The sequence below is a fragment of the Hemitrygon akajei genome, chromosome 9 (genome assembly GCF_048418815.1).
Source record: "Hemitrygon akajei chromosome 9, sHemAka1.3, whole genome shotgun sequence".
Classification (NCBI taxonomy): domain Eukaryota; kingdom Metazoa; phylum Chordata; class Chondrichthyes; order Myliobatiformes; family Dasyatidae; genus Hemitrygon; species Hemitrygon akajei.
Genome location: NC_133132.1, coordinates 168618895 through 168645879, shown reverse-complemented (window position 1 = coordinate 168645879; position 26985 = coordinate 168618895). Strand labels below are relative to the sequence as shown.

At 44.4% G+C, this 26985-nt stretch overlaps 1 protein-coding gene across 2 annotated transcripts; it reads right to left on the bottom strand.

Moving 5' to 3' along the window:
- Positions 1–1020: 1020 nt before the first annotated feature.
- Positions 1021–25290, bottom strand: gja10b (gap junction protein alpha 10 b). 2 transcript variants are annotated; one of them, XM_073057473.1, is made up of 3 exons: positions 24307–25290; positions 15810–16342; positions 1021–1317 (listed from the first exon to the last, which is right to left on the bottom strand). In XM_073057473.1, exons 1-3 carry the CDS (start codon positions 25229–25231, stop codon positions 1279–1281), a joined length of 1497 nt encoding a protein of 498 aa, XP_072913574.1. In that variant the 5' UTR covers positions 25232–25290; the 3' UTR covers positions 1021–1278. The 2 variants fall into 2 exon arrangements, with proteins under 2 accessions (XP_072913574.1, XP_072913575.1); XM_073057474.1 differs by lacking the exon at positions 15810–16342.
- Between the last annotated feature and the right edge of the window lie 1695 nt (positions 25291–26985).

Here is a 26985-nt window from a genome sequence, read left to right as displayed (position 1 = left end):
TGTGAGTCGGCTGGTGTGGTATACTGCGTCCGGTGCTCCCGGTGTGGCCTTTTATATATTGATGAGTCCTGACGCAGACTGAGGGACTGTTTCGCTGAACACCTACGCTCAGTCCACCAGAGAAAGCAGGATCTCCCAATGGCCACACATTTTAATTCCACGTCCCATTCTCATTCTGATATGTCTATCCATGACCTCCTCTATTGTCAAAATGAATCCAAACTCAGGTTGGAGGAACAACACCTTATATACCGGCTGGGTAGCCTCCAACCTGATGGCATGAACATTGACTTCTCTAACTTCTGTTAATGCCCCTCCTCCCCTTCTTACCCCATCCCTGATATATTTAGTTGTTTGTTTGTTTTTTCCCTCTCTCTCTGCCCATCACCCTGCCTATTCTCCATCTCCCTCTGGTGCTCCCCCCCCTTTTTTTCTCCCAAGGCCTCCCGTCCCATGTTCCTTTCCCTTCTCCAGCTCTGTATCACTTTTGCCAATCACCTTTCCAGCTCTTAGCTTCATCCCACCCCCTCCGGTCTTCTCCTATCATTTCGCATTTCCCCCTCCCCCCACTACTTTCAAATCTCTTACTATCTTTCCTTTCAGTTAGTCCTGACGAAGGGTCTCGCCCAAAACATCGATAGAGCTTTTCCCTATAGATGCTGCCTGGCCTGCTGTGTTCCACCATTATTTTGAGTGTGTTGTTTGCTTGGAACAAGATGTCCGGCCGAAGGGTTCTGGTCCAAGACGTCGACTGTATTTTTTTCTATAGATGCTGCCTGGCCTGCTGAGTCCCTCCAGCATTTTGTGTGTGCTGCTCAGAACAAACTTGGCTCTCTCACTTTCAACAGTAATATTTTTCAATGAGTTGATCACTATAACTCAACAAAGAGTTCTTTGTCTTCATTTTGAACAACAGCTGACAGGTAAGAAATGTCTCTTACAGTTTATGAACTTTATACTGGTTAAATAAATAAAATGAAACCGTTTAAATTTATCAGTTTTTATTTAGACATCTCTCATTGTGATGCACTTCAAGCAATTTGTAACTTACATCCTTATAAAGACCAATAAAATATACAGAATATTATTGAACAAGGGCATTAAGACTAGAATGTGGAATGGATCTTATTAAACACCTCAGTGGTTTGTAATATAAGAGATTATCATTAAAGCATTTACGCTTCAGTATTTGTAACATTACTTTTCCATTACTTCCCTTTGGAACCTTGTATACTGGAGGTCTTTAGATTACTCAGAAATTACAGCACGATTATTTTTTCACTTTTTCATGATGGAAGATAGCTCGAGGAGCATGCTCTGAAAGAGAAAAAAATAAACTTTAAAATGACATAGTTTTGATCATTTGCATTCATAGGTCAAAAAGAATATGGAAGCAATCCTCTGTTAGTTATCAATAGATCTGAAGATTACTTTTCAATATTGGTCCAACTCTCTCTCAGCATTAACTGTTGACTTCACTTAAACACCAATGTTTTAGGGCATTTTAAAGAGAAGATTCTTCTCTAGCCCTTTACCTTTCCTGCCCACCTGTCACATTCTAGCTTGTCCTCCTCCCCCCTCCCCCACCCACCTTTTTACTCTGGCATAATCCCTCTTCCTTTCCAGTCCTGCTGAAGGGTCTCGGCTTGAAACACCGACTGTTTATTAGATGCTGCCGGACTTGCTGAGCTCCTCCAACATCTTGCGTGTGTGTGGTTTTGGATTTTCAGCTTCTGTAGAATCTCTTGTGTTAATGTTTTAGGGCAAGTGGTTCCCACCTTTTAATGACATGGGCCCCTACTATTAACTGAAAGGTCTGTGGACCTCAGTTTGGGAACCTTAAATTTAGGGCATTGTTTTTAATCACAATGTAATAGACAATAGGTGCAGAAGTAGACCATTCGGCCCTTCGAGCCTGCACCGCCATTTTGAGATCATGACTGATCAGTTCCTATCAATACCCAGTTCCTGCCTTGTCCCCATATCCCTTGATTCCCCTATTCATAAGATACCTATCCAGCTCCTTCTTGAAAGCATCCAGAGAATTGGCCTCCACTACCTTCCAAGGTAGTGCATTCCAGACCCCCACAACTCTCTGGGAGAAGAAGTTTTTCCTTAACTCTGTTCTAAATGACCTACCCCTTATTCTCAAACCATGCCCTCTGGTACTGGACTCTCCCAGCATCTGGAACATATTCCCTGCCTCTATCTTGTCCAATCCCTTAATAATCTTATATGTTTCAATCAGATCCCCTCTCAATCTCCTTAATTCCAGCGTGTACAAGCCCAGTCTCTCTAACCTCTCTGCGTAAGACAGTCCAGACATCCCAGGAATTAACCTCGAGAATCTACGCTGCACTTCCTCTACAGCCAGGATGTCCTTCCTTAACCCTGTAGACCAAAACTGTACACAATACTCCAGGTGTGGTCTCACCAGGGCCCTGTACAAATGCAGGAGGATTTCCTTGCTCTTGTACTCAATTCCCATTGTAATAAAGGCCAACATTCCATTAGCCTTCTTCACTGCCTGCTGCACTTGCTCATTCACCTTCAGTGACTGATGAACAAGGACTCCTAGATCTCTTTGTATTTCTCCCTTACCTAACTCTACACCGTTCAGATAATAATCTGCTTCCCTGTTCTTACTCACAAAGTGGATAACCTCCCACTTATTCACATTAAACATCATCTGCCAAGTAACTGCCCACTCACCCAGCCTATCCAAGTCACCCTGAATTCTAACATCCTCATCACATGTCACACTGCCACCCAGCTTAGTATCATCAGCAAATTTGCTGATGTTATTTTCACTGCCTTCATCCAAATTGTTGATGTAAATTGTAAACAGCTGTGGTCCCAATACCGAGCCCTGTGGCACCCCACTAATCACCACCTGCCATTCTGAGAAACACCCATTCACCGCTACCCTTTGCTTTCTATCTGCCAACCAGTTTTCTATCCACGTCAATGTCTTCCCCCTGATGCCCTGAGCTTTGATTTTACCCACCAATCTCCTATGTGGGACCTTATCAAATACCTTCTGAAAATCGAGGTACACTACATCCACTGGATCTCCCCCGTCTAACTTCCTGGTTACATCCTCGAAAAACTCCAACAGATTAGTCAGCATGATTTACCCTTGGTAAATCCATGCTGGCTCAGCCCAATCCTATCACTGCTATCTAGATATGCCACTATTTCATCCTTAATAATGGACTCTAGCATCTTCCCCACCACCGATGTCAGGCTGACAGGTCGATAGTTCTCTGTTTTCTCCCTCCCTCCTTTCTTAAAAAGTGGGATAACATTAGCCATTCTCCAATCCTCAGGAACTGATCCTGAATCTAAGGAACATTGGAAAATGATTACCAATGCATCCGCAATTTCCAGGGCCACCTCCTTTAGTACCCTAGGATGCAGACCATCTGGACCTGGGGACTTGTCAGCCTTCAGTCCCATCAGTCTTCTCATCACCGTTTCCTTCCAAATGTCAACCTGTTACATTTCCTCTGTTACCCTATGTCCTTGGCCCATCCATACATCTGGGAGATTGCTTGTGTCTTCCTTAGTGAAAACAGATCTAAAGTACTCATTAAATTCTTCTGCCATTTCTCTGTTTCCCATAACAATTTCACCCAATTCATTCTTCAAGGGCCCAACATTGTTCTTAACTATCTTCTTTCCCTTCACATACCTAAAAAAGCTTTTGCTATCTTCCTTTATATTCCTGGCTAGCTTGCGTCCGTACCTCATTTTTTCTCCCCGTATTGTCTTTTTAGTTAAGTTCTGTTGTTCCTTAAAAACTTCCCAATCATCTGTCCTCCCACTCACCTTAGCTCTGTCATACTTCCTTTTTTTTAATGCTATGCAATCTCTGACTTCCTTTGTCAACCACTGTGGCCCCTTTCCCCCCTTTGAATCCTTCCTTCTCTGGGGGATGAACTGATTTTGCACCTTGTGCATTATTCCCAAGAATACCTGCCATTGCTGTTCCACTGTCTTTTCTGCTAGGCTATCCGTCCAGTCAACTTTGGCCAGCTCCTCCCTCATGGCTCCATAGTTTTTCCCCCGTTCAACTGCAACACTGACACCTCCGAGCTGCCCTTATCCTTCTCAAATTGCAGATAAAAACTTATCATATTATGATCACTACCTCCTAATGGCTCCTTTACTGCAAGATCGCTTATCAAATCCTGTTCATTACATAACACTAAATCTAGAATAGTCTTGTCCCTGGTCGGCTCTCCTACAAGCTGTTCCAAGAATGCATCCCGTAGGCACTCTACAAACTCCCTATCCTGTGGTCCAGCACCAACCTGATTCTCCCAGTTCACCTGCATGTTGAAATCCCCCGTAACTACTGCGACATTACCTTTGCCACATGCCAATGTTAACTCCCTATTCAACTTGCACCCAATATCCATGCTACTGTTTGGTGGCCTGTAGACAACACCCATTTGGGTCCTTTTGCCCTTACTGTTCCTCAGTTCTATCCACACAGACTCTACTTCTCCTGACCCTATGTCCCCCCTTGCAAAGGACTGAATCTCATTCCTCACCAACAGGGCCACCCCACCCCCTCTGCCCACATTTCTGTCCCTACGATAGCACGTATACCCTTGTACATTCATTTCCCAGGTCTGATCTCCCTGCAGCCATGTCTCCGTTATCCCAACAACATCATAGTTACCCATTCGCACCTGGGCTTCAAGCTCATCCGCCTTATTTCTGACACTTGGTGCATTCAGATGTTCCAGATGATGCTGATGGTCATTAGGTGGTTCTGCAGAGCAGCGGCCACCAACCTTTTTGCACTGCGGACGGGTTTAATATTGACAATATTCTTGCTGACCAGCCGACGGGGAGGGGGTTTAATCATGACTGGAACATCGGTGATAAGTCAACTATAAGTCACTAATAAAATTATGAGGGGGATAGATAGATTTGACATGGATAGGCTTTTTCCATTGAGAGTAGGGGAGATTCAAACAAGAGGACATGAGTTGAGAGCTAGGGGCAAAAGTTTAGTGTTAACACGAGGGGGAGCTTCTTTACTCAAGAGAGTGGTAGCTGTGTGGAACGAGCTTCCAGTAGAAGTGCTAGAGGCAGTTTCGATTTTGTCATTTTTAAAAAATTGGATAGGTATATGGACAGGAAAGGAATGGAGGGTTATGGGCTGAGTGCAGGCCAGTGGGACTAGGTGAGAGTAAGCATTCGGCACGGACTAGAAGGGCCGAGATGGCCTGTTTCCATGCTGTAATTGTTATATGTTTTTATGGTAATACACTCAATTTCATTTCTAAAAGGGTTCATCTAACAAATTTAATATTAAACACACAGCACATATTTTCCTCGCGTGAATATAGTGATAAGTCAATTATAACTCACTTATAAGTCAATAGCATCATAACACTAAGTAACATTTGGATATTAAACACACAGCGCATATTTTCCTCATATGAACATATAAAATCATTGCAACACACCAGTAAGAGGACAAGGTAAGGGCTGGAGGTCCCTGTTCCGGGGTCGCAGTCCGGAGAGAGCGACCAGCCGAGCAAGGAGTGTGACATTGTACGTGCCCGCCCCCCCTTGTAGGTAGGTAGGATCTATCGTCTGACAAAAGTTTAGCTCAAGAGATGACTTTCAGTAGATCACCACGAGATGGCTGCTCTGAACCCCAATTAGGTCATCTGCAAATATTTTAGCACTGGGTTCCCCACAAACATTCAGTGTGCTAAACAGGCAGCGCCCATCTGTCTGTGCTCCAGGCCAGTATCAATGCCACTTCTCAGCAGCCGCGCGAGGTGTCCGGTTACCTGAGGCCAACCAGTGATCCCTGGTGTGAGGGTGTCACTGCGTTTAGGGACTGAAGACCTCGCGTGCGTTCAAGTTCAACAGTGGGCGTGACAGGGAATGAGGAAAGGTGCAGCTGACTCATATCGACAAATCATATAATTTTCTCGGGGCCCGGTAGCACATGCTTTGCGGCCCAGTACTAGCCCACGGCCCGGTGTTTGAGGACCACTGTTTTAGGGCAAGGGGTTCCCACCTTTTTAATGACATGGACCCCTACTATTAACTGAAAGATCTGTGGACCCCAGGTTGGGAACTTAAATTTAGGGCATTGTTTTCTAATCACAATGTAATGTTGCAGATGATGCTGATGGTCATTTGGTGGCTCTGTAGAGAAGCACCAGCTATCATATTCCAGCCACTGGGCTCTGTACAAAACAGGGTGGACACTGAGTATTGAGTAGCAGAGCTGAGATGATATGCTGAAGTTATATACAATATTGCTAACACCAAATAGGGAGTGTTGTGTGCAGCCCTGGTCACCTCATCACTACCTCTCTCACCCTCAGCCCTGTTCATTACCTCAGTACAACAACATCATGACCACTTTGCACTACAATGGACTTTTTTAACTTGTAAAAAAATGTTTATAGTGTTTATAAATTGTGCTTAATTGATATTTTCTTGTGAAAGCTGCTTGTCTGATGCTGTGTGTCAGTAATGGTGCTGTGAGTAAGTTTCTCGATGCAGCTGTGCACATGTGCTGTTCTTGTACATACGACAGCAAACTCGACTTTGAGGTATTACACAGATTCAGGAAATACTCAACTGGTGAAGCAGCATCTGTGGAGAAAGATGTGGCTACAATCTCAGTTTAGTGATCTTTCATCAGAAACCAGGAGAAATGGAAGTAAACAGGCTGTACAGTGCAAAGAAAGCAAGGGAACTGGGAAAGAGGGAAAATTTGTCTTTGATTGGCTGAAAGGCAGGAGAAGTTCCCATGGCATACGGCACCACGGTAGTGTACCGGTTAGTGAAACACTGTTACAGCTCAGGGTGATGCAGTTTGGAGTTTAACTCCATTGTCCTCTGTAAGGAGTTTGTATGTCTTCCTTATGAACTTGTAGGTTTCCTCCCGGTGCTCCAGTTTCCTCCCAAAGTCTAAAGACATACCAGTTAGAAGGTTAATTTATTTACTGTGCTTGAGAAATTTAATTTTAGTCCGATATTTATAACTTGGATTAAATTGATATATCATACCTCAGTAGCCTTGGTTCTTACTAATAACCAAAGATCTGCCTTTTCTTGTCTATTTCGGGGTACTAGGTAAGGTTGTCCTTTTAGTCCATTACTATTTGATATTGCCCTGGAACCTTTAGCAATTGCTATTCGAGAATCACCTAATATTCTTGGTATTACTCATGGAATGGAGATACATACGCTATCATTATATGCAGACCACTTGTTATTGTACATTTCTAATCCTGAGAAATCCATTCCCGCAGTTATATCCTTGTTGATATATCTGATTACAAACTGAATCTTAATAAGAGCGAACTGTTTCCCCTAAATATGCAGGTTCCAATTTATGGAAGTTTACCTTTTAGATTGGTTACCGATCACTTTATATATATTTAGGGGTTAAAATTACAAAAAAGCATAAGGATTTATTTGAGGCTAATTTCTTACCTTTAATCGATCAGATTAAACATTTGTTCACTAAATGGTTACCATTGTCTCTGTCACTGATAGGTCAGATCAATGCTATTAAGATGATTATTTTACCTAAATTTTTATATATATTTCAAGCAGTACCAATTTTTATTCCGAAATCCTTTTTTGATAATGTTGTTTCTAAATTTTCTTCATATATATGGCAAAATAAAAATCCTAGGTTAGGTAGAAGATACATACAGAAGCCTAAAAAGGAAGGTGGACTGGCATTGCCAAACTTTAGATTTTATTATTGGGCAATCGATATCTGATAAATGAAATTTTGGTTGTGGGACTTGGATATAACTTCAAGTCCTCACTGGGTAAATTTGGAAACCAAATCTGTACAAGGGTTTTCAGTGGGTTCTATTTTAGGGACTTCACTTCCCTTTGCTTCTTCTAAATTGCATAAACAAATTGAATATCCGATAGTTAAATACACTTTACGAATATGGTTTCAATTTCAGAAATTCTTTGGGTTGAATCAATTTATTCTAGCAATTCCTATTACATCTAATTTCTTTTCTCATTGCTCTATTATGGACTAAGCCTATTTAGCTTGGAAAACTAAAGGTATATTACGATTTTCCGATTTATTTTTGGATAATTGTTTCATGTCTTTTGAACAATTATCTAATAAATATAATTTGTCTAGATCCCACTTTTTTAGATATCTACAGATTAGAAACTTTTTAAACACTGCTTCCTATCTTCCTGAATCTGGATTCTATGGGTATTTTGGAAAAAATATTAATTTAAATCCTTTTCAGAAAGGTGTAATAGCAACTGTTTACAATATAATTATGAAAATACATTCAGATGTATCTTATAAAATTAAGAATGATTGGGAAAGGGAACTTAAATTTACCTATTGAAAAATGGGAAAAAATTCTTCAATTAGTTAATTCATCCTCTGTATGTTTCAAACATTCGTTGATACAGTTTAAAGTTGTGCACAGGGCCCATATGTCCAAGGATAAATTAGCTTGTTATTATTCCCATATAAATCCTATATGCGACAGATGTCATTCTGAGACAGCCTCTCTAACTCATATGTTTTGGTCATGTCCATCTTTGAAAAAATACTGGAAAGATATCTTCGATATTATTTCAACGGTATTGAATATTGATTTACAACCTCATCCTACGACCGCTGTTTTTGGTTTACCAATGATAGAGCCAATTCATTTAACTCCCTCAGCTCGTTGGATGATTGCATTTCTTACATTAATGGCTAGAAGATCTATTTTGTTGAATTGGAAAGAGATTAACCCCCCTACCACATTTCATTGCTTCTCTCAAATTATGTTATGTTTAAACTTGGAAAAAATTAGAAGTGTTATATATGATCCTTCTATTGAATTTGAAAAGACATGGAGGCCATTTATTCAATATTTTCATATGATGTAATTTGACCTTTTCCAAACCTATTTCTTTTTTTTCTTCAGTTTTATACATATAGAGAGGATCGGAGTGGATGACACTTATGGTTCTCTTTCTTTTTTAGATATTATAAACAGCCCATGTTTCTTTTATAATCCTTATAATCCTGCTCACCAAGGCCTTCTCATGGCTCCTTCTGGCTCTCCTAATTTCATTCTTAAGATCCTTCCTACTAGCCTTATAATCTTCTAGATCTCTATAAGTACCTAGTTTTTTGAACCTTTCGTAAGCTTTTCTTCTTGACCAGATTTTCAACAGCCTTTGTACACCATGGTTTCTGTACATCATATTTGTATTTTGTATGATTTTGGGAGACTTAATTCCTTTGTACGAATTGAGTATATATTCATGCATGTTAACTATTAACAATGTAATCCCAATAATTCTGTATCAATATCTGTTATTGTCAATATGTTGATATTAATAAAAAGATTGAAGAAGAAAGTTAGTAGGTTAATAGCTCATTCTAAATTGTTCAGTGATTGGTCTAAGGGTAAACAGGTGGTTTGCCGAGTGGTGTGGCTCACTGGGTTGGAAATGCCTATTCCATAGAAACATAGAAAATCTACTGCACAATACAGGCCCTTTGGCCCACAATGCTGTGACGAACATCTACTTTCTTTAGGAATTATCTAGGGTTACCCAAGCCCTCTATTTTTCTAAGCTCCATGTACCTATTCAGGAGTCTCTTAAAAGACCCTATCATATCTGCCTTCACCACCATCACCAGCCGCCCATTCCACACACTCACCACTCTCTGTATAAGAAAATTTAACTCTGACATCTCCTCTATACCTACTTCCAAGCACTTTAAAACCGTGCCCTCTTGTGCTAGCCATTTCAGCCCTGGGAAAAAGCCTCTGGCTATCCACACAATCAATGCCTCTCATCATCTTATACACCTCTATCAGGTCGCCTCTCATTTACCGTCGCTCCAAGGAGAAAAGGCAGAGTTCACTCAACCTATTCTCATAAGGCATGCTCCCCAATCCAGGCAACATCCATGTAAATCTCCTCTGTATCTTTTGTATGGATTCCATGTCATTCCTGTAGTGAGGCGACCAGAACTGAGCACAGTACTCCAAGAGGGATCTGACCAAGGTCCTATATAGTTGCAACATTACCTTTCAGCTCTTAAACTCAATTCCACGATTGATGAAGGCCAATGCACCATATGCCTTCTTAACTACCGTGTCAACCTGTGCAGCAGCTTTGTGTGTCCTATGGAGTCAGACCCCAAGATCCCTCTGATATCCCACACTGCCAAGAGTCTTACCATTAATATAATATTCTGCCATCATATTTGACCTACCAAAATGAACCACTTCACACTTATCTCGGTTAAACTCCATCTGCCACTTCTCAGCCCAGTTTTGCATCCTATCAATGTCCCACTGTAACATCTGACAGCCCTTCACACTATCCACAACAACCCCAACCTTTGTGTCATCAGCAAGTTTACTAACCCATCCTTCCACTTCCTCATCCAGGTCATTTAAATATCACGAAGAGAAGGGGTCCCAGAACAGATCCTTGAGGCACACCACTGGTCACCGACCTCCATACAGAATATGACCCATCTACAACCACTCTTCGCTTTCTGTGGGTAAACCACTTCTGGATCTACAAAGCAATGTCCCCTTGGATTCCATGCCTCCTTACTTTCTCAATAAGGCTTGCATGGGATACCTTATCAAATGCCTTGCTGAAATCCATATACACTACATCTACTGCTCTACCTTCATCAATGTGTTTAGACACATCCTCAAAAAATTCAATGAGGCTCGTAAGGCACGACATGTCTTTCACAAAGCAATGTTGACTATTCCTAATCATATTATGCCCCTCCAAATGTTCATAAATCCTGCTTCTCAGGATCTTTTCCATCAACTTACCAACCACTGAAGTAAGACTCTGGTCTATAATTTCCTGGGCTCTCTCTACTCCCTTTCTTGAATAAGGGAACAATATCTGCAACTGTCCAATCCTCCGGAATCTCTCTCATCCCCATTGATGATGCAAAGATCATCGCCAGCGGCTCAGTAATCTCCTCACTCACCTTCCACAGTAGCCTGGGTTACGTCTCGTCCAGTCCCAGAGACTTATCCAACTTGATGCTTTCCAAAAGCTCCTAGCACATCCTCTTTCTTAATGTCTATATGCTCAAGCTTTTCAGTCCACCATAAGTCATCCCTACAATCATGAAGATCCTTTTCTGTAGTGAATACTGAAGCAAAGTGTTCATTAAATACCTCAGCTATCTCCTTCGGTTCCATACACATTTTTTCACTGTCACACTTGATTGGTCCTATTCTCTCACATCTTATCTTCTTACTCTTCACATTCTTGTAGAATGCCTTGGGGTTTTCATTTATCCTGCTCGCCAAGGCCTTCTCATGGCCCCTTCTGGCTCTCCTAATTTCATTCTTAAGCTCCTTCCTCCTAGACTTATAATCTTCTAGATCTCTATAAGTACCTAGTTTTTTGAACCTTTCGTAAGCTTTTCTTCTTGACCAGATTTTCAACAGCCTTTGTACACCACGGTTTCTGTACCCTACCATCCTTTCCCTGTCTCATTGGAACGTACCTATGCAAAACTCTATGCAAATATCCCCTGAACATTTGCCACATTTCTGCCGTATATTTCCCTGAGAACATCTGTTCCCAATTTATGCTTCCAAGTTCCTGCCTGATAGCTTCATATTTCCCCTTACTCCAATTAAACACTTTCCTAACTGTCAGTTTCTATCCTCCTCCAATGCTATGGTAAAGGAGATAGAATTGTGATCACTATCTGCAAAATGCTCTCCCACTGAGAGATCTGACACCTGACCAGGTTCATTTCCCAATACCAGATCAAGTACAGACTCTCCTCTTGTAGGCTTAACTACATATTGTGTCAAGAAATCTTCCTGCACACACCTAACAAACTCCACCCCTTGCTCTAGGGAGATGCCAATCAATATTGAGAAAATTGAAATCTCCCAGCATGACAACCCTGCTATTGTTACACCTTTACAGAATCTGTCTCCCTATTTGTTCCTCAATGTCCCTGTTACTATTGGGTGGTCTATAAAAAAACACCCAGTAGAGTTATTCACCCCTTCCTGTTTCTAACTTCCACCCACAGGGACTCAGTAGACAATCCCTCCGTGACTTCTTCCTTTTCTGCAGCCGTGACACTATCTCTGATCAACAGTGCCACGCCCCCACCTCTTTTGCCTCCCTCCCTGTCCTTTCTGAAACATCTAAAGCCTGGCACTTGAAGTAGCCATTCCTGTCCCTGAGCCATCCAAGTCTCTGTAATGATCGCCAAATCAAAGCTCCAAGTATTGATCCACGTTCTAAGCTCAACCGCTTTGTTCATGATAGGAGATGTCAGGGGTAATTTTTTTACTCAGGAAGTGGTGAGTGTGTGGAATGGGTTGCTGGCAACGGTGGTGGAGGCAGATATAATAGGGTCTTTTAAGAGGCTTTTAGATAGGTACATGGAGCTTAGTAAAATAGAGGGCTATAGGTAACCCGAGGTAATTTCTAAGGTAGGGATAAGTTTGGCACAACTTTGTGGGCCAAAAGGCCTGTATTGTGTTGTAGGTTTTCTATGTTTCTATCTCAAACCATTGGTCAGAGCGCGTACCTTCTCTATCACCTGCCAATCCTCCCTTTCATACTGTCTCCAAGCTTTCTCTATTTGTGAGCCAACCTCCCTTTCCTCCGTCTCTTCAGTTTGGTTCCCACCCCCCCACCCCCCCCAGCAATTCTAGTTTAAACTCTCCTCAACAGCCTTAGCAAACCCCCTGCCAGGATATCGATTCCCCCTCGGATTCAAGTGCAACCCGTCCTTTTTGTACAGGTCACACCTGCCCCAAAAGTGGTCCCAATGATCGAGAAATCGGAATCCCTGCCCCCTGCTCCAATCCCTCAGCCACGCATTTATCCTCCCCCTCACTCTATTCCTATTCTCACTGTCGCATGGCGTTGTATCTCAAAATTAATAATAAAAAATAAAATGCAAGTTCCATTGCAACATTTCAGAGAAGTTTGGATGGGAGGGGTATGGAGGGCTATGGTCCCAGTGTAGCTCGATGGGACGAGGCAGAAAAGCTGTTTGACACAGACTAGATGGACCAAGGTGTCTGTTTTTCTGCATCGATATCAGACTGTTGCTGGGCTATTCTGCGTCAGCTCTCCTAACAAATCCTCCTTGTTTTGAAAGAAGGACTTTGGAGGATCAATGGGCTGTGAGTGACTTTACCACATCCAGACTCAGGGCCTGAGTAGATGCCAGGTGACATTCCTGGTTTATTCCTAACCAAACAGCTTGCTAGGCCATGTCTGGGGCTATTGAAGCATCTAGGCTGGCCAGAACAGGTAACAAGGGCAGATTTCCATCTCTGAGGAGAAGGGTTTTATGGTTATTTAAAAGTTCATAGTGATTAAAACTACTTGGTGTGTGTTTAGTTTTCCCAAAGTTTGGAATAATAACTGAAATTAAATATCTCAGCTGCATGGTGGGATTTGTACCTACAACGTTGGATTGTCGGTCTTGGTCTCCGGATTCCAGCTCTGGTCATTAATCACTATAGCCATCCCTGTTTTGTCTCCTACTAAAACATTAAACCGCATGAATGAATAACCTTCATTTTTGTGACCTGTGCATTATGGCTCCTCTGTAGAGAGAATGAGGAGCACCAAGTTTCTGGGAGTACACATAAGGGACAATATCACTTGGTCCCTGACTGTGGAGTCAAGAAAGCACAGCAGCCCCTCCACTTCCTGTGACTGAGGCGACTGAGGCTCCTTTTACCCTCTATTCTAACGAATTTTTACAGGAGCACAAGATTGTCCTGACCAGGTGCATCACCGTCTAGTCACCTGGCCATAAGTCTTTACAAAGGATTGCGAGGACTGCTGAGAGAATTACTCGAGTCTCTCTTCCATCCATCCATCAGGAGTGTAATGTGCGCAGGATTGTCAACAATCCCTCTTGACCAACCAGCAATCTCTTTGACAAGAACATCCCCCAGGCTGTGCGACGACTGAACTCCCTGTCACCACCCAGGTCTCATCACGTAAGAAGTGCCAGTAGAGGTATATCGTTAACTTTTTAACTTGTGTCATAAATGCGCCATCTTATTTGTTGATTTGCTTAGGGTAATATTACTTTATGTGTTATGTGTGTGACGCTTATGTGCTGTCTTGTGCACCTTGGTCTGAAGCAGGGGTTCCCAATTATTTTTATTTTATGGATCAATACCATTAAGTATGGGGTCTCTGGACCTCAGTTGGGAACCCCTTTAGACCACCTGGACAACAGAGACACCTACATCAGGATGCTGTTCATTGACTACAGCTCAGCATTTAATACCATTAAATCAGGACAATCCTGATTGAGAAGTTGCAGAACCTGGGCCTCTATACCTCCCTCTACAACTGGATCCTCAGTTTCCTAACCGGAAGACCACAATCTGTGCGGATTGGTGATAACATACCCTCTTCGCTGACGATCAACACTGGCGCACCTCAGGGGTGTGTGCTTAGCCCACTGCTTTACTCTCTATATGTGTGGCTCAAGACTGTGTGGCTAAGCATAGCTCAAGTACCATCTACAAATTTACTGATGATACAGCCATTATTGGTAGAATCTCAGGTGGTGGCAAGAGGGCGTACAGGAGAGAGATATGCCAACTAGTGTAATGGTGCCGCAGCAACAACCTGGCACTCAACGTCAGTAAGACGAAAGAGCTGATTGTGGACTTCAGGAAGGGTAAGACAAAGGAATGCATACCAATCCTCATAGAGGGATCAGAAATGGAGAGAGTGAGGAGCTGCAAGTTCCTGGGTGTCAAGATCTCTGAGGATCTAACCTGGTCCCAATATATTGATGTAGTTATAAAGAAGGCAAAGCAGTGGCTATACTTTATTAGGAGTTTGAAGGGATTTGGCATGTCAACAAATACACTCAAAAACTTCTATAGTTGTACCATGGACAGCATTCTGACAGGCTGCATCACTGTCTGGTATGGAGGGGCTACTGAACAGGACCAAAAGAAGCTGCAGAGGGTTGTAAATCTAGTCAGCTCCATCTTGGGTACTAGCCTACGAAGTACCCAGGACATCTTCAGGGAACGGTGTCTCAGAAAGGCAGCGTCCATTATTAAGAACATCCACCACCCAGGGCATGCCCTTTTCTCAGGTAGGAGTTACAGAAGCCTGAAGACACACACTCAGCAATTCAGAATGGACACTGAATCTTTGGACACTACCTCACGTTTTTAATATACAGTATTTCTGTTTTTGCACATTTTCTTAATCTATTCAATATACGTATACCATAATTGATTTATTTATTTTTGATTTTATTTTTTATTATTAATTTTTTTCTATGCTAGATTATGTATTGCATTGAACTGCTGCTGCTAAGTTTACAAATTTCACGTCACATGCCGGTGATAATAAACCTGATTCTGATGTAGGCTGTTTGCCAGGGCAAAACCTAGAGTTTGCTTCATCTTCCGAAATCAGCGAAGAGCTACTCTGGAGTTCAGAACAAGATTATCTCTTGAGCCAACATGATTAAAGGAGATATTTGTAAGATTCCCTTTGCCTGGAGCACCCACCCATTCCTGCATTAGTCAATAGTTTACTAAGACCTGATTTATCACCTGCCTTGGGGTGGGTCTATCAAACATTAGGCCCTGGGATATCAGTTACATCAGTGTTGAAAACTGCCCACCATTTTCAGTGTATTAGTGTTTTATTTTCATCCAAATCAATGCCCTGAAAATTCATCCCTTATCTCCTAAACCTTGAACAGCTTTATTCCAAATGTGCCAACAGGATTTCTTTATACTTGCCATTGACATTCTGCGTCCTGAAGGAGGTGGGGTAACAGGTGGACTTTCTTCTTTATGCTTGGACTCGGTACTGGAACCATTTGTAGAGCACGGACTTCCCGGGCGGCTGGCGATTGTGGTTTCCGAGATCCTCTTTGACTTAATCCCAGTGCAGCTTGCCCTCCTCACATCCTGATAATCACCACCATCGTCTGGACTGTCTTTATAACAACTAGCTCTGCTCTGTCTGCAAAGAGTGTTGCGGGTGGCGGCTGGGATTTCTGGTTGGCTTGCGTGGTACATAGTTACCTTTGCGTGCCCCAGTGCGCTGTCAACATTATCACTGCTTTTTGAGTCATGCTCATTCGGGTGGGACCTTTTGGAAGTAATATCACTCATGGGTGAGTGATCCTGATTTCCTGTTACATTATGGATGTGCTTCACTTGAGTTGGGTCCTCAACACAGCGTTCACCATGGCGTTGTCTATGAAATTGCTCTTGGTCCTGTTGAGGTTTATTCACTGAGAAGTCTCTTCCAGTTTGACCAGATGTCTCTTAATATCACAAATAAACACGTTAAGGCATTTATCTCATGTGAGTCAAAAGTATTTTCTTACATGCAACTATTTGCAAATATTCATTTTATAATATGCATATATTCTCTTGACAGCATTGAAGCGATGTATCAAAAAGGCGGCACCTAACATTTAGGACCCTCATCACCCAGGACAAGCCCCCTTCTCACTGATACAATCAAGGAGGAGATACAGGAGCCTGAAGACACACACTCAACATTTCAGGAACAGCTTCCTCCCTCTGCCATCAGATTTCTGAATGGACAATGAACTCAACACTACCTCACAATTGTTGCTATTTGTTTTTATGTATTGCACTGTACTGCTGTCACAAAACAACATATTCCGTGACACATTTATAAGGTATTTGCCCATAAGACATAGGAGAAGAATTAGATCATATGGCCCACTAAGTCTGCTCCACCATTCAATCATGGCTGATTTATTATCCCTCTCAACCCTATTCACTGCCTTTTCCCCATAACTTTTGACACCTTGACTAATCAATAACCTATCAACCTCCACTTCAAATATCCCCAATGACTTGGCCTCCACAGCTGCCTGTGGCAATGAATTCCACAGATTCACCACCCTCTGGCTAAAGAAATTATTCCTCATCTCTGTTCTAAAGGGACGTCCTTCTATTTTGAGGCTGTGCCCTCTGGTCCTAGAGTTCCCCCATTAATGGGAAATTCTCTTCACATCCACTCTACCTAGGCCTTTCAATAATGGGACAAACTTCATGCAGGCCTGATAATTAAAAAGGAGATAAGTGCAGTGGAAATGAATGTAATGCTTTGGATTGTTTGTATTTTTTCTTGGCATTTTCTACATTTATCATCTTGAATATGTTGGTCTTTTATTATGGATTTTTGATTTTTTTTGTGTTAGTCACCTGGCCCTGCATTGCCACAGGAACTCTTCTGTTTCTGAGAAGAGGTCTCCGACTCTGAGCCAGGCGTTTTTCACTTCCTTGTCGATACACAGTCTGCTCAGATGGTGGGGATTCCTTCCAATGGACAGTCATTCTCTTCCATTAACTTTTTCTTCCAATACTCATTGTTCTGGGTTGTGCTCTCATTTAATTTAGTTGTGTACACTTCTTACCAGAATTTGCTATGCTCACGTGAAGTGCTGAATCATTTTGTGTTGATGAAAGTATATCCTTTAAGTTTTATCTGACTATTGTGTAGATTTTTAATGTCTGCTATTCCTCTTCCTCCTTCTGTCAAGGTAGTGTTAACTTAAGCATATTTCAGTGTACAGAATGTTTTCTGAAATTTGTCATTTCAGTTCTTATTTCTCTTTGTAAATTTTCCAGATCAATTTTAGACAAGGTATTATGCCAAAAGGATACATTAATAAAGGGATAGTAAACATGTTTACTGCCTTTGTTTTATCTTTACTGTTGAGTTCTGTTTTAGCCGAATTCTGTCAAAAGCTTTTCCTTTATCGTACTATGATCTATTTTGTTTGTTGATATCCCAGATACTTATATGCTTCATATTCATCCATCGATTGTATTGTATCCTGCTCTGTTTCGTATTTTATTAGCTCTAGTGCACCTTTCTTTGTGTTTAATATTCTGCAGTTATCCAGCCCAAAGTTCACATTTATATCTTTCAAAAATATTTCTACTATTTGAATTAATTGCTTTAGCTTTACTGATGAAGGGGCATATAATTTCAAATCATCCATGTATGTTAAGGTACAGCTCATTTTGTTGTTTCTCATTTGATACCCAATTTTCATATCGAACAGCCGAAAATTGGGTATCAAATGAGAAACAACAAAATTAGATTTATTATTTTTATTGTAAAAACACATTTTTTTCTCAGCTCAAGTTGCTAAAACCTGGGGTACGGGCAGAGCCAAGCTCACTCATTTCTCAATTGCTCGAATTTTCGGACTAGTCTGGTGATGTTTAGTATTGTGGCTTTCTGGAGATTTACGTAGATATTGCTGTGTAGCCCTAATGGAGTGTAGTCCTAGTGACTGTTAGATGCAGACCATTTTATTTACCATGGGAATTCACCACTGCCCTCATAGTTGGCATCCACATTCCCCCCAGCACTAATGCAAAGGAGGCGCTCTGTGAACTGTATGGGGCTATTAGCGAACTGTCATGCAAATCTTAAGTCAGTGCTCCCCAAATTCCATCAGTATGTGGACTTCGCAACGAAGGGGGAGAACGTGTTGGACCTGGTTTACACAAACATCCCCGATGCGTAACGGGCAGAGCCCTGCCCCCACCTCAGTTACTCAGACCACTTCTCTGTTATGCTAATCCCAGCGTAAAGAATGCTCGTCAGGCGCTCCAGACCAGTTCTGAAGCAGGTGAAAACCTGGCCAGCAGGAGCCATCTCTGCTCTTCAAGACTGCTTTGAGCACACTGACTGGCACATGTTCAGGGAGGCTGCAACTCTAACCAGCTTAGAGGAGTACACGGTATCAGTGACCAACTACATCAGCAAGTGCATCGACGACATCACCGTGTCCGAAACCATCACTACACGCGCTAACCAGAAGCCACGGATGACTGCGGAGGTGCGTGCGCTACTGAGGACCCGTGATTCCACCTTCAGAGGAGCGACAAGGCAGCCCTAACAACAGTAAGGGCCGAACTGTCCGGTGCCATCAGAGGGGCAAAGCGTGCACAGGCCCAGCGAATCCACGGCCACTTCCAGGACAGCGGCGACACGCGGCATGTGGAAGGGCATCCAGGACATCAACTAAGGACATCACCCGCCTGTGCAGGTGATGCCTCCCTCCCAGATGCGCTGAATAACTTCTACGCTCGTTTTGAGGCGGAAAATGATGTGGCGGCGAGGAAGTCCACCCCTCCTACAAATGACCAGATGCTGTGTCTCACTGTGGCTGACGTGAGAAGAACCCTGTGCAGGGTTAACCCACGGAAGGCTGCTGGACCAGACAACATCCCTGGCAGAGTGCTCAGAGGATGTGCAGACCAGCTAGCAGATGTTCTCACTGACATCTTGAACATCTCCCTGAGCAGTGCCACTGTTCCAACGTGCTTCAAGGCCGCCACCATCGTCCCCGTGCCGAAGAAGTCTTCAGTGCCCTGCCTAAATGACTACTGTCTCGTTGCACTCACATCCATCATCATGAAGTGTTTCGAGAGGCTCATCATGAGGCATATCAAGACCCTGCTGCCCCCCTCACTGGACCTCCTGCAGTTTGCTTACCGTCCTAACTGCTCAACAGATGACGCCATTGCCACCACCCTCCACCTGGCCCTAACCCACCTGGACAAAAAAGACACATACTTTTGAATGCTGTTCATAGACTTTAGTTCAGCATTCAACATAATCATTCCTCAGAAACTGACTGGAAAGCTGAGCCTACTGGGCCTGAACACCTCCCTCTGTAACTGGATCCTAGACTTCCTGACTGGGAGACCTCAGTCAGTCCGTATCGGGAGCAGCATCTCCAACACCATCACACTGAGCACGGGGGCTCCCCAGGGTTGCGTGCTCAGTCCACTGCTGTTCACTCTGCTGACCCACGACTGTGCTGCAACACACAGCTCGAGCTACATCATCAAGTTCACCGATGACACGACTGTGTTGGGTCTCATCAGCAAAAACGATGAGTCAGCTTACAGAGAGGAGGTGCAGTGGCTAATGGACTGGTGCAGAGCCAACAATCTGTCTCTGAATGTGAACAAAAGAGATGGTTGTTGACTTCAGGAGGGCATGGAGTGACCACTCCCCGCTGAACATCGACGGCTCCTCGGTAGAGATCGTTAAAAGCACTGAATTTCTTGGTGTTCACCTGGCGAAGAATCTCACCTGGTCCCTCAACACCAGCTCCATAGCAAAGAAAGCCCAGCAGCATCTCTACTTTCCGCGAAGGCTGAGAAAAGTCCATCTCCCACCCCCCATCCTCATCACATTCTACAGGGGTTGTATTGAGAGCATCCTGAGCAGCTGCATCACTGCCTGGTTCAAAAATTGCACCATCTCGGATCGTAAGACCCTACAGCGGATAGTGAGGTCAGCTGAGAAGATCATCGAGGTCTCTCTTCCCGCCATCATGGACATTTATACTACACGCTGCATCCGCAAAGGAAATAGCATTATGAAGGACCCCACGCACCCTCATACAAACTCTTCTCCCTCCTGCCATCTGGGAAGAGGCACTGAAGCATTCGGGCTCTCACGAACAGACTATATAACAGTTTCTTTCCCAAAGCCATCAGACCCCTCAATACCCAGAGCCTGGACTGACACCAACTTACTGCCCTCTACTGTGCCTATTGTCTTGTTTATTATTTATTGTAATGCCTGCACTGTTTTGTGCACTTTATGCAGTCCTGGGTAGGTCTGTAGTCTAGTGTAGTTTTTTTCTGTGTTGTTTTTACATAGTTCAGTGTAGTTTTTGTACTGTTTCATGTAGCACCATGGTCCTGAAAAACCTTGTCTTGTTTTTACTGTGTACTGTACCAGCAGTTATGGTTGAAATGACAATAAAAATTGACTTGATTTGACTTGACTTGTAATTTTTTAATGCCTATTGTGCCGTGACTTTGGGATGATACCAGTTGTAGATATTACTATTATTATTATTTCCTTTCTTTTCGTATTTGCACAGTTTGTTGTCTTTTGCATGCTGGTTGTCTGTCCTGTTGGTGTGGACATTGATTCTATTATAGTTATTGGAGTTTTTGGGCATGCGTGCAAGAAAATGAGTCTCAGGGTTGTTTATGGTGACATATACTGTATGTACTTTGATAATAAATTTACTTTGAACTTAGAAATTTCAACTTTGTGGTAATGGTTATCATAAAACAATTAATATACTGCATGACGACAAGGGGATTAACTAATAATCTGGTAGTTAAGAGGGCTGTGAAGAAGGGAGAGCATAATATGACAGAATTTTATATAAAGATTTACAAGTCCAGTTCTTGAAACTAAGCAAGGCAATTTATGATGTTATGAGGTGTGAGTCAGCTGTGGTAGATTGGGAACTTACATCAGAAGGCATGACAGTAGATGTGCCAGTGCCTTTTCATCAGGGCACCAATGGCTTACACCAGAGGACATGCTTGTAACATGAGCGGAAAAAAGTTGAGAGATGTCAGAGCTAATTTTTTTTTCATACACAGATAGTGTTAAGTTCCTGGAACACACTGCCACGATTGGTTGTAAAGACTGATGTATTAGGGACATTTAAAAATTCCGACAGCGAAGAAGACAATTAACACATTACTAAAAAGTTAATGACTACTTTGCAATAAACGTCAGACTCCGTAAGTGCAAAACCCAACATGGTAAGTGGTTTAATTTTGCCTAAATCAGGGATAAATCACAAATGTCATAAGAGGTGACGTTCGGAGCCGACCCAAATGCAAGACAGACACTGAACTACCAGGAACAGGACTAGGCGTGAGAAGGAAGCAAGGAAAGTGGGGAAGAAAGGACACTGGATATGACACAGGCCCCAGACGTGACAAGGATTCCGGGCCTGGGCCAGGACTTGACCAGGATAGCGGAACCAGGACATGGAGCTGGGAACTAGGAGACTGGACTTGGACCCAGAATCTGGGTCTTGACTCGGGCTCAGATTCCAGAACCAGGCGAGGACAAGACGAGGCTACAGGACAAGGAGAGGCACAGGACGGGACAAGGGAACCCCAGCACAGGACGAGGGAATCCCAGCACCGGGCTGGGCAAGGTACTCCTGTGTTGGGCGAGGCACATGGACATGACGAGAACCCAGAGCCTTGGTTGAGGGAGAGACAACAGGATTGGACGTGAGACTCCTGGACAAGGGAATCCCAGCACCGGGCTGGGCAAGGTACTCCTGTGCTGGGCAAGGCACATGGACATGACGAGAACCCAGAGCCTTGGTTGAGGGAGAGACAACAGGATTGGACGTGAGACTCCTGGACAAGGGAATCCCAGCACAGGACGAGGGAATCCCAGCACCGGGCTGGGCAAGGTACTCCTGTGCTGGGCGAGGCACATGGACATGATGAGAACCCAGAGCCTTGGTCGAGGGAGAGACATGAACATGGAACACCGAGCTGGGACCCCTCCTTGGGTACAGGACATAGGGCCGGGACTCATAACACAGAACGCTGAACACGAGGAGAAAGCATGGACACAGAGGGGCAGTTCCCAATGTTAGGTAGCGACAAACAGCCAGACCTACCTAGCGAAGCCGTGGATACAGACAGGCAGTTCCAAACAGGGCGAAGCTCCATACACAGGCGAGGCAGAGGCAAGACAAGGTGAGGCAGAGGCAGAGGCAAGGCAAGGTGAGGTAGAGGCAGAGGCAAGGCTCCAGGTGAGACAGAGGCAAGGCAAGGTGAGGCAGAGGCAGGGCTCCAGGCAGAGGCAAGGTGAGGCAAGGCAGGGCTCCAGGCAGAGGCAAGGTGAGGCGAGGCAGGGCGAGGTGAGGCTCCAGGCAGAGGCAGGGTGAGGCTTTGCTCGGCTCCAGGCAGGACAGTGAAGGGAAGGGATACAGACAGGGGGTTTAGACTGGAACAATCCAGCAGCCCAAGGCTGAATCCTGAAGCTATTTATGAAGCCAGCCCAAACAAGAATCAGCTGCCTCAACAGAAACAGGGAAAACCCGGAAAACCTGGAATAAGGAACATGGACCGGACCGTGAACCGGAATGTGGATTTCACGGACTGGACCACGACAACAAATCCATGAGAAAAGGAAAGAGGACTCATGATGAAGACTAGGTCTTTGGGTGTATTTAGAGTGGAGGTTGATAAGTTCTTGATTAGTCAAGACATTGAAGGTTACGTGGAGAAGGCAGGGGAAGGGGGTTGAGATGGCTAAATTAATCAGCCATGATGGAATGGTGGAGCAGACTCAATGGGCTGAATGGCCTAAACCTGCTCCTATTTCTTAAGGTCAAAAATGTCAATGTGTAGAGTCGACAGGAGTGCCAGAGGCTGAGGAAGAACCTGGTAGAAGTTTATGAAGTTATAACTGCTGTTTGTTTCAGCACCTCAGCCTATGAAGCCCAGTATGCCACTTGGCTTCTTTGCTACCTTATCCACTGGTGCTGCCAGGAGAACTGGGTTGAGGGGGATAATAAATTGGTTATTATGGAATGGCAGAGCAGACTCAATGGGCCGACTAGCATAATTATGCTCCTTTATGTTATAGTCTCATGAAGGGTCTCAGCCGGAAACACTGTTTATTCCTCTCCATAGATGTTGCCTGACCTGTTCAGTTCCACCAACATTTGGTGTGTGTTCTTCTGTTTTAGTTTATAAATGAATGGATGCACAAAATACATTAATCTCTATCGAGTGAAGGTACTCGCTACGAAATTTAATGCGTGGGCCTGGGGCTCGCCGGCGTTTCTACTGCACAGCCAACCGGTAACCGTCCGGTCTTAGCTGCGATGAGTCAACCAGCAAGTTTGAGGACATGAGGGTGTCCACTTAACTGTTTTACAAAATGCGTTAGAGCGTAGGGCATTGAGAGGAGATTTGATGGAGGTGTACAGCATTATGAGGGGTATAGATAGGGTAAATGCAAGCAGGCTTTTTCCACTGAGGTTGGGTAGGACTACAGCCAGAGTCCATGGGTTAAAGATGAAAGGTGAAATTAAGGGGAAGATGAGGGGAATTTCTTCACTTAGAGGTTGGCGAGAGTGTGGAAAGAGCTTTCAGTGGAAGTGGTGAATGCGATATGTACAGTACTTGGACAGGAGGACTTGGTCAGAATAACAGTTGGGCACGGACTATGTGGGCCGAAGGGCCTACTTCTGTGCATTAGCGCTCTATGACTAGAGAATCCAACGAAATATCGGGCTGAGTATTTGAAATCCAGACTGCCAGCTCCTGTTCGATTATCACTCTGCCAACTTTCCGCTTCATTTTAAATTACCAATCGTGAAACAAAATCAGTTCTCCAGACAAAATAAGAAAATAGATTCGAAAGCGTCACCTTTAGTTACTGCAGGCGCCGTGGGTTCTGGAGGCAGGCAGGTTGCGAGATGTGCGAGGTCTCCCTGTTCTGGTAGAGGTTTGTAACCGCCGTGGATCATCGGGACAAGTTTGTGCGGAGAAGAATTGGCCATGATGCCCGCCTGCTGGATAACTGAATTTTTCTTGGACTTGCAGATACTTAACTCGGAGCCCGGGTACAGACCTAGTTTGATCTTCCTGATGCCTAGGTGAATGATTTCGAGTATGTTCAGAAACAAGGAGAAGGCGGCGATGCTGAGCATGAAGACGATGAAAATGGTCTTCTCCGTGGGCCTGGAGACGAAGCAGTCGACGGTGTTGGGGCAGGGCGACCGCACGCATTTGTACAGGGGATCGAGTCGAAATCCGTACAAGAGGTACTGGCCCACCATAAAGCCGACTTCCACCACCGATCTGGTCAGAATGTGCAGGACGTACGTGCGCAGGAGTGAGCCCCGGAGCGGCGCCTTGTTGATCTTCCGCTGCTCTTCCAACTTCCTCAGTTCTTTCTCCAGGAGTTTATGCTCTTCCAGCATCGCCTCCGCGTCCTCCAGCTCGGCTCGCAGCTGGGCTCTCTTGCGCTGCCGCTCCTTCTCCAGCGCTCGGAGCCGGTAGAGTGCGTGGCCCATGTACACCAGGGACGGGGACGACACCAGGATGACTTGTAAGACCCAGAACCTAATGAGGGAGATGGGGAAAGCCTTATCGTAGCAGACGTTTCTGCAGCCCGGCTGCTCGGTGTTACAGATGAACTCAGCCTGCTCGTCATCCCAGACATCTTCGGCGGCCACCCCGAGAACCAGCATCCGGAAAACGAACAAAATTGTTAACCAAATCTTCCCCACGATGGTTGAGTGAACGTGCACTTCTTCCAAAATACTTCCCAGCAAATTCCAATCACCCATCTTCACTCTTTCATCGCGGAGCCCGACAACGCCAACTTCCTTTCTCCCCCCGAGTGTCCTCTCCCGGCTCAGAAGCGGTGCAGTTACTCCGTCCGCCCCCTGTTTATTTGCCTATCGATCGCCAATCGTCCACGTGAACCGCCAGCACGATTCATGTGACCCCTTCCCCCTGCCCCATCATCGCCCATCGCAGTCAATCACAGCTCCCCCGGTCGCAGAGGCACTGCGAACTGGCCATTTCAATCGGAAGAGCTGAACCACCCACACGGGAAGCTTGTACATTTTATCAGTACCAGGTTTAATATCTCCTGCAAATGCCATGGAGTTAGATAACTTTGCTGCAGCAGTACAATGCAATACATCATAATAGAAAAAAACTGTGAAATTAAGTATATTCATTAGTTAAATTGAATAAGTAGTGCAAAAAATATGAATTAAAAAAGGAGTGAGGAAGTGTTCATGGGCTCAGCGTCCATTCTGAAATCAGATGGCCAAGAGGAAGAAGCTGTTCCTGAATTGTTAAGTGCGTGCCTTCCTGCTTCTGTACCTCCTTCCTGACGGTAGCAATGAGAACAAGGCATGGGTTGGGTGATGGGGGTCCTTAGTGATGAATGGCACCTTTCTGAGGCATTGTTCCTTGAAGATGTGTCGGGATACTGTGGAGGCTAGTGCCCATGGGGAAACTCAGACACGGCAAAGCATTAGCACTGGACGGTGTGAAGCCCAGGGTGTGTACTGAAGGAGTGTGCTGAGCAGCTGTGTGGAGTTCTCCAGCACATTTTCAATCTGAATCCCAGCCTGGAAAATGAAAACATCACGTGTGGTCCCAGTACCCACGGAAGACCAACCAAAAGCCCTGAATGACTACCATCCAGTGGCCCTGATCTCACACATCATGCAGACCCTAGAGAGGCTGATCCTGTCTCACCTCCGACCCCTGATCAGATCAGCCCTCGATCCCCTGCGTTTGCCCTCCAGGAGCACAATGGAGTCAACGATGCTGTCGTTTACCTGCTGAACAGAACTGACTCCCATTTGGATAAGCAGGGCAGCTCTGTGACGATCATGTTTTTGATTTCTCAAGTGCTTTCAATATCATACAGACCTCACTACTGGGGAAAAAGCTCCATTCAACACAGGTCTTCACTTCCACTGTGTCCAGGATAATGGACGACCTGACCGGCAGACCACAGTTTGTGCAGCTTCAGAGCTGTGTGTCAGACATGGCTGTAAGCAGCACTGGGGCCCCACAGGGGACCGTATTGGCTCCCTGTGTACCTCGGTCTTCAGATACAATACTGAGTCATGTCATCTGCAGAAATTCTCTGATGCCTAAGCAATAGTTGGGTGTATAAAGGGAGGATGGGAGGATGAATACAGGGTTGTGGTGGAGGACTAGGTCAAATGCTGCAAGCTGAATCATCTGCAGCTCAGCATCGGTAAGACAAAGGAGACGGTGATGGGCTTCAGGAAGACCAAGCCTGCACTGTTACTATTGATGGTGAGGACGTGGATGTAGTGAGGATCTACAAGTACCTGGGAGTGCACCTGGATGACAGACTTGAGTGGAGCAGCAACACAGTGGCTGTGTACAAGAAGTGCTAAAGTCACCTCTTCTTCCTGAGGAGACTGAGGTCCTTTGGAGTATGCAGGCCTCTCCTTCACGTGTTCTACCAGTCTGTCGTCACCAGTACAATCTACCATGTGGTAGTGTGCTGGGGAAAAACAGCAAAGCGGGTGATGCCAACAGGCTC

Coding starts and splice junctions, on each gene's coding strand:
- gja10b (XM_073057473.1), bottom strand. CDS start 25,231: ATGGGTGATTGGAATTTGCTGGGAAGTATTTTGGAAGAAGTGCACGTT. Junction 16,343..24,306: donor GGCGCCTGCAGTAACTAAAG/GTGACGCTTTCG, acceptor TGTGATATTAAG/AGACATCTGGTCAAACTGGA. Junction 1,318..15,809: donor CAGGACGCAGAATGTCAATG/GCAAGTATAAAG, acceptor TTTCTCTTTCAG/AGCATGCTCCTCGAGCTATC.